An 8,427-nucleotide genomic window follows, 5' to 3' on the forward strand; every position below is an offset into this window, starting at 1 on the left:
CAAAGAATATACTACTCTCTACCGAGAGTTGCATATATTGCTTTGCTTGCTCGATGAGCCCACGAGCGAATAATAAAGATATATAATAAATCTTTTGGACTAATCCATACAGAATAAAATCCTTAGAAGACAGATTACGGAAGCAAACGTTTTTTTAGATATTTAAAGTGACTAACCCCCGTTTTCCAATTACAAAGCAGAATGCGACTCAGTGCCACACAATGTCGAATTATGCTGATGCGAAACGCACCAGCAGGTTGCGCTAAGTTCAGTGTTGAAAAAAAAATATTCATAGAGTTAGCAATAACCTCATTAATGTGTAAATAAAGTGGTATAAATAATAATTGATGAAAAATATTTACGGTTATTTTAAGTAATTTGGATTTTGATTATTTCATTAACATTTTTTTTTCAATGTTTGTACCTTCATCCATACTTATATTTATTTTTTTAACACAATTTGAATTAACTTTGAATATTTCGAAAAAACTACAATGAAACGAAAGCTTTAAAATTTTTTCCAACAATTAATAATTACTAACGATAAATCGATTGCACGCATCAATTCACGCGCATTACTTTTTCTAGTGCTCGATTGTGCGAAGCGTTGCTGTAGTTGGAACTTGGAAGTTGGTACATTCAACGTTAAGCATTATGCCGCATAATGCGCTCTAGTGCTGTAATTGGAAAACGGGGAACATTATTAGATTATCTATATTTATATTTTATTTTATGTATCTGTGGTAGACATGCGCAAAACCTCAGAGGAATAAACCTATTATGGCGTATTCAGAAAGAAAGCTTGAAACTTATAAGCGCTTATCGGCGCTTGTCATGTTCATATATTTTCCTGCGCGGGTTGACAGCACTGACAGGAAAATATTATATGAACATGACAAGCGCCGATAAGCGCTTATAAGTTTCAAGCTTTCTTTCTGAATACGCCCTTATATAGGTTTATTCCTCTGAGCGCAAAACAGTTCGTCAAATAGTAATGCAACATCACGCATCTCTTCCACGGAAGTGATATTACTCCGTAACATCACACATTACCCGATCGATTTTTAATGAAATGATGACATTAATAATATTATAATGTTTATATAATATTAATGGTGATATGCGAAGTATTACAGATCATAATATTGAAAAATAGCAATAATAACTGCAATACTTATTAGTTATTGCATATCGTAAAATTACAATTTAAGTAAATATTTAAAAAATGTAGTTGATTTTCCTTCATACTTAGCCACGTACTTTATGTTGTTTGTTAATAATTGTAAATTGTAATGAACGCAAGCAAATGTAAAACAAAATAAAAAAAAGTGAGTGATGCGAGTGATGTTTGTAACTGATGCGTAATGCGTGATGTTGCATTACGTGTCAAAGTTATATTACTTTTGTACTATTACACCCCCTCTACACTACTCGCGAAGTTGAACGAGGTTAGACGAATAGAATAATGTAGAGAGGCAGTTCGGCTTACTTCGTCCAACTTTACCTCGCCTCGGCCGACTTCCGTTTGTTGTCGGTTTTTGCGCCCGAGTCAAAGGGCACGAAGTTACCTGAAGTTCGTTCTGAATATGAATGTATGCGCTCTCGCGAAGTTGAACGAGTGTGTAGTGTAGCACCGCGGACTTCGGCCGAGTACTTCGCCGAGGAACTTCGCGAGTAGTGTAGAGGAGGCATTACACGCATTACCTACCCATGTCTAATCTGTGGAAATTTAAAGTGTCAAATATGTGTGTTTTTATCTCCCTCAATTTCTTGTTTTCTTGATCTCGTTTTAGAATAAAATGGCATAACTTTAAGTGATTAAACTGTGCGATAGAAATAATTTTAAATAGAAATGTATAAAGCGCGTACTTGGCCATTTTTATTTAATAAGTTATAACATAGTGTTTCCAAGAATATGGTAATATAATAGTTTAAATGTTTAAATTTTACCATACATAATAATTTAAAGTAAAAGATGCAGTAGATATAATTTGAGAATAATACAAATAAAACATAAATCAGAAAATAAAATGGAAGAAGAGTTAAGATGTTACGTGTGTAAGGAATTCTATAGGGAACCAGTGTTATTACCTTGTGGCCATGCATTGTGTAGAATATGTGCAGTCAATCTTCAAACTCATGTTCACGAAACAGATAATGCTTCAGCTGCCGCATCGGATTACCAGGAAGCTGATAAAGCTTCAGTATCAAGTGAAACAGATAGTGGTGTTGTATGTGGATCAAGGCCTAATAGTTACGCTGGGACGCCTGCCGCTCCTATCTATCCAACAGCAGCTTTTAGCCTCGTCTGCCCCGTATGTAACAAACAGATATATTTAGATGACAATGGAGCAGACGGATTGCCGCCTTTTCGTGTTATGCGAACAATCGTCGAAAGGTTTGGGGGCGTTAATATCGCACCGCCAGCTGAAGAAGCCTGTCAAATGTGTGAAGGTGAGAAGCGTGCTGCAGTAGTAAGATGTGAACAGTGTTCTGTGAGATATTGTGCTAGTTGTAGAGATGCTTGGCATCCAACACGTGGGCCACTTGCACAACATGAGCTAAGAGCCCTTGGGACAACATGTGTGGACCATGGTTCCACTCCTGTTCTATATTGCAATACTTGTCTCATCCCAATTTGCCAGAGATGTCTTGCAGAACGTCATTCCACCCATGAAACACAGCCCCTTTCTAATGCAGCACGAGCCCATAAGGTAATATAATAAATGATTTATTATAGAATTATGAAATGCTGTGATTAGATCAGATTATCTGATTGTTATAAGATTAGATTATCTGCCAAATTCTTATTGGAACACAAAATTTAAAACATAATTAAAATTCCTTTATTTAAACTATTTTCTCTCATACGAGAGTGGTGACAATCATACTCATTAAAATTTCAGACTGATTTATCGCAATCATTGCAACAACTCTCGGAAGAAGCTAAAGCAGTGACTGAGTATATTCAATTAGTCAAAGGATCTGGAGAGAAAATAAATGTAAGTTCTTTCACTGTTACTGAGCATTAATGTTAAATGAAAACAAATATATTCTCTCTCTTTATAATTAAAATACATATTTGTTTACTTCTTAGGATTCCTGCGAAGAATTGGAGAGACAAATAGATCAAGCATGTTCAGAAATAACTCGTGCCGTTGAGAGACGACGTGACGAGCTAGTAAGAGCGGCAAGGAACACTCGAACGCAAGCTGCTAATAATATGCGATCTCTAACTGCACATGCTGCACAGAAATTACGTGAAGCAACTGCATTATTACACTTTTCCATTGAAGCTTTAAAAGAAACCGATCATGCTGCCTTTTTACAGGTATTTCATTTATAGTCATTTGATAAGTTTCTGCATGTATTTCTATGTGTATATTTTTATGACTAAGCTTTATTATTCTGTATAATGTACTTAGTGACAACCATTCACGTTGATATCAATTTTATCTAATAATATTAAATAGTAATTTTATCAAATATAGGTAAGTCATCAAAGATAAGTCATCATGAATATTTATTGATACAATCAACACTATTTTTTTTTTGTCTTATTTCAACTTAAACAATATGTAAATACTTACTTGTGTACATTGTAAAATTGATAATGGTAATCAATGATAATCATTGTATCAATACACCTAAATTTACAAATATGTAGTATTGATAACATTGCTCCATAATCTATTGTATTTAACATTACTTGTATTTATATTTCATCATCAGTAATGAAAATAAGCAGATAAGTTTGGCTTTTAAGTCTAATTTTCATAACAAACTTACTTTATGGAAGGCATACTATTGATTATATTTTAGTTTTTCATACTACCTACAATATATTATGTACATAATTTATTGTAATAAATATTACAACATTGTTGTAATAGGCAAATATACAATTATTTCAACAAACATTACATAAAAGTGTATGTCCTTTATAAAATAAATCGGATATATTATTATGGCTAACAATACCTAATAAATACAATAGCAATTGTAATCACATAGTCTTGACTTATAAAATTAATATTCATATTTTTTAAGTCTCGTACATCAATTTTTGTTTCAGGTTGGTAACATTTTATCTGCGCGCGCACAAGATACAGCTACTGGTTTACGAGATTCGTTAGAATCACCCCCATCCCCGCCAGCTCTAACGCTCGACATAGAGCCCGTCTTACGCACCGTGAAAACAATGAATTTCATAGAATGTATACGTAAGTATATTTTATAACATGAGGGTGCTCTGAAATTTATTTTGTCATTGTGATATTTTTAATAAAATTTTATGGAGGTATTTTGTAATACATATTATGTTCTGAAATTTGCTAGCAAAAATAATATGTGATAAAACTTTTGTTTGGAATGCAGCACCGGAAAAAGAAATGAAATCATCAGGTATTGATTTTAATTTCTGTTATAAATATAAAAATTACAATTTATATAGCCCATTGAGCCCCGAACGGCCCGATCGGTCCACAACCCAATAGATTTTCTATTGTGTCTGTGATTCTGGGGCCTGAGTTATTACAAGATGTTTGTGATATTAAGTGTTGTATCAAGTAATAAGCAGCCACGAAGGAAAGAATGCTAATATTGTTCAGGCTTACGAATCTGCACCAAAAAATAAATAAATAAAATTATACGAACTCGATCGTCGATTTTTTCTAAGTGGTGACGCAAATCCTTTCGGTGAAATCAGCTTGATATGGTTCTCAAGAGCTCAAGATAATGATTTTTCCAAAATATTAAACGATTTTTGTATTACGTAGCTCCCGGCGCGCCAGAGATGGCAGTAGAAGCGTGTGCTGCGCGCGGTTGTTCGTGCACACTGGCATGGCGGCCGCCGCTCGCGCCACACTCTGTTCGCGGATATATCTTGGAACTAGATGACGGACTGGGAGGACCTTTCCGGGTGAGTTGAAGTTTTGGGTTTCAAATGTTATGTGTAACATGGGCAATGATGTAGATGTGAATTCATATTTGATAGCTATAAGATAAAAGATAATATAAATAAAATCTGTTTCATGGTACCTTGCAGCACTTTGTGGTGCACATGTTAATTTTTTTAGTACAACTGTCGATTGACAAATTTTTTAATGATATAAATATTAATCATACATTTGGTAATGTATAACTGAAGTTTCAATGCTAAGATATAATTGCAGGAAGTTTATTGCGGCCGTGAAACGGTTTGTACAGTCGATGGCTTGCATTACGCATCTCTATACAGTGCGAGAGTGAAAGCCTTCAATGGAGCTGGAGAAGGACCATACAGTGAAGTCATCGGCCTACAAACTTCACCAGGTTGGAATTGTTTATTTACTATGAAATATTTTTTTATTCTTATGTCCATCGATCTGGAGCAGTAGCAGAACACTGTTGTATGTATACCAGAGGACTTAAATTATACTTCCAAAATATTCAATAAATTTTAAAATCTGAAATTTGATATGTTGTGTTTAAATCCACCTGAAAATTTACAATTTTCAATAAGCTTTTTACGATAAATATAATATATAATAATTAAGTATTCTTATTTGATTGTGAATATATATTTAATACTGTATCTATTATATGGACATATCTTTACGCAGGTAATTTATTTAGTGTTATATTTGTTTTATTTCTTTTATAAATATATATATTTTATGCTCTACCCTTCACCTTTCCTCTAATTTTATTTCTCTCCGTACGTCCGGTTGTCTGGAAGAAATCGCTGAATAGCGATAAGACCGCCAATTGTTGTAATGTATCCTTAGATTAAGTATTATTGTAATGATTCTAAGAGCAATAAAGTATTAATAAATAAATATAAATAAATAAATAAATAAACGGCTTTAAGAATTATCATGAGAGGATTGGATCATTTTAATTAAGAGAATAAATCAGATTATATTAAAATAAAAGAAATGGCGATTGTATAGCTCTTAATGGCTTTTTTAATTATTTAATTAATTCGGTAGCTAAATTATGGATTTAAAAAAATGTGATGTACATTTTACGTAAAATTGTTCACCCAATTAGGGTGTTTTGTTATTGATAAATTTTAAATGCGTATAGTAGTGACGGATATGGTGCTTAAATGTGTACTAACTCAAAATTTTGCGCAGTGGCGTGGTTCTCATGGGACGCACGGTGCGCGCACGCAGAAGGCGGGCTCGCGCTGGGCGCGGACGGGCTGAGCGCGCGCGCGGCGGGCTGGCAACCTCGCGTGGTGATCGCCGACCAGCCGCTCGCGCGCGGCGTGCACTACTGGCGCCTGCGCCTCGACCACTACGACGGCGACGCCGACCCCGCCTTTGGGATCGCGCGCGCTGAAGTCGCTAAGGATAAGATGCTCGGTATGTTTGTCTCTCTGTAAATTAGAATAAATAATATGGATTATACACTCAACTCTAGATTCTAGTTGTCACTACATAGTATAAAACAAAGTCGCTTTCTCTGTCCCTATGTCCCTTTGTATGCTTAAATCTTTAAAACTACGCAACGGATTTTGATGCGGTTTTTTTTTAATAAATAGAGTGATTCAAGAGAAAGATTTTAGAACCTATATAAATTATAAGGTTTTAGACAAAGCGGGCTAAGCACTACATAGTATAAAACAAAGACGCTTTATCTGTCCCTATGTCCCTTTGTATGCTTAAGGGCTGATTTTTCAATCCTTGGTTAACACTTATTCGTCGAATAATGTATAAAACTACCATTTTAAAAACGTATTCTAATTGCCCGTATTTGACAGTTAACGTGATATTTTAATATTATCGTGTCATACTTTATTGGACGGATAAGTTTTATCCAATCTTTAAAACTACGCAACGGATTTTGATGCGGAAGGTTTTAGTATATAATTTATTAGGTTTTAGACAAAGCGGGCGAAGCCGCGGGCGGTAAGCTAGTATTGTATAATTTTACAAAGACCCAAGTTCATGACTGCTTGCCTATTTCCCAAAAAAATAATTATTGAATTTTTTTAGTTGCAAAATATTATTTTTTCTTTAATTACTATAGGGAGTGACGCGCTAGGCTGGGCGATGTACATCGACGGCGTGCGCTCGTGGTTCGTGCACGGCGGCGCGCACGGCGGGCGCGCGGCGGGCGGCGTCGCGGGCGGCGCCACCGTCGGCGTGCTGCTCGACCTCACGCGCGGCACGCTGCGCTTCACCGTGGACGACCGCCCGCAGGTAGCGCACACACTACTACACAAGTACAACACTTCATGTTTAAACGCACACAACTATACATCCATAAATATATTATAAATGCGAAAGTAACTCTGTCTGTCTGTTACTCAATCACGCTTAAACTACTGAACCAATTTTCATGAAATTTGGTATGGAGATATTTTGATACCCGAGAAAGGAGAGAAAAAGGCTTTTCCAGTAGCCTTTTTCTCCTGGGAAAATGACGCAATCCCGGAAATTCCACGGGAACGGGAACTGTGGGTTTTTCTTTGACTGCGCGGGCGAAGCTGCGGGCGGAAACCTAGTATTATATATATAACTCGCACACTCCTACATCATATATCGAAACACAAACGCATCAGCTACATGTACATTGTACACCCGAATATATACATACAAATAACTACATAGTTCTAACTAGGGAAAAATTGTCTTATTATATGTATGAGTAAGTATTCATTATTATTTCCAGGGCGACATAGCATTTACAGGCTTACGAGGCGCCTTCTACCCAGCAGTGTCCTTAAACCGAGGTGTTGCAGTCACATTACAGCCGGGATTGCCGCCACCACCAGATTTACTCATGTCTAATCTATCTATTGAATAAAAACAGGAGTCAAATACGAGCCCGTATGTACTGTATAAATTCATATTAAAAGACTATCCACGTCATGACAAACGATTAAATTTATACAGGGTGAATTTCAATAAATAACCGGCACAATAAAATCGAGATCCGATTTTTATAGTCGATTGAATAATTATTTAATTTCCTACTTTTTGCAATGTGTAAGTAATTGCGTTCTTGCATTTTTACTTTACTACATTATATATTAATGCTGATAAAGATATCGAATTCGCGTACGAATGTATTGTACTTATCGTTAATATGCCCCAAATAATGAATATATTTCTTCTGGGGGTTTACACCGTTGGGTGGAAGTAATTATATAATTCAGAATCACCTGTATATCGAATTATCGAACATAAATATTAAATACATATATCAATATAGATTAAGAGCTCCAAAAACCTGTACGATTTAACATTTATAATATATTTAACAATTATAACTATTAAGTTTTTATATTCCAGAGATAGTTGTTCCGAAACTTGCGTCTATAGTTAATATATTTAGCTAGGTTTTATAATCATATCTTAGAATTTAAAGGTATACGTATGTGTGTCTATAAGAATAACCCGATAGTAGCGTTTAATAAAGTAATAACTAATAACA

The 8,427-nt window shown here is 35.2% G+C and overlaps 1 protein-coding gene across 1 annotated transcript; it reads left to right on the forward strand.

The window, feature by feature from the left end:
• The first annotated feature begins 1,742 nt into the window (after positions 1-1,742).
• LOC149908892 (E3 ubiquitin-protein ligase TRIM9-like) lies at positions 1,743-8,028 on the forward strand. The gene is made up of 9 exons (XM_090120475.1): positions 1,743-2,714; positions 2,907-3,002; positions 3,098-3,331; positions 4,076-4,223; positions 4,779-4,921; positions 5,175-5,313; positions 6,120-6,350; positions 7,018-7,190; positions 7,663-8,028. The coding sequence occupies exons 1-9, from the start codon at positions 2,031-2,033 to the stop codon at positions 7,795-7,797; spliced, it is 1,983 nt and encodes a 660-aa protein (XP_089976601.1). The 5' UTR covers positions 1,743-2,030; the 3' UTR covers positions 7,798-8,028.
• Positions 8,029-8,427: the final 399 nt, after the last annotated feature.

Source organism: Colias eurytheme, chromosome 4, assembly GCF_061535395.1.
Source record: "Colias eurytheme isolate Ceu_HAF_F1 chromosome 4, ilColEury1 Martin Lab GWU primary, whole genome shotgun sequence".
Taxonomy (NCBI): Eukaryota; Metazoa; Arthropoda; class Insecta; order Lepidoptera; family Pieridae; genus Colias; species Colias eurytheme.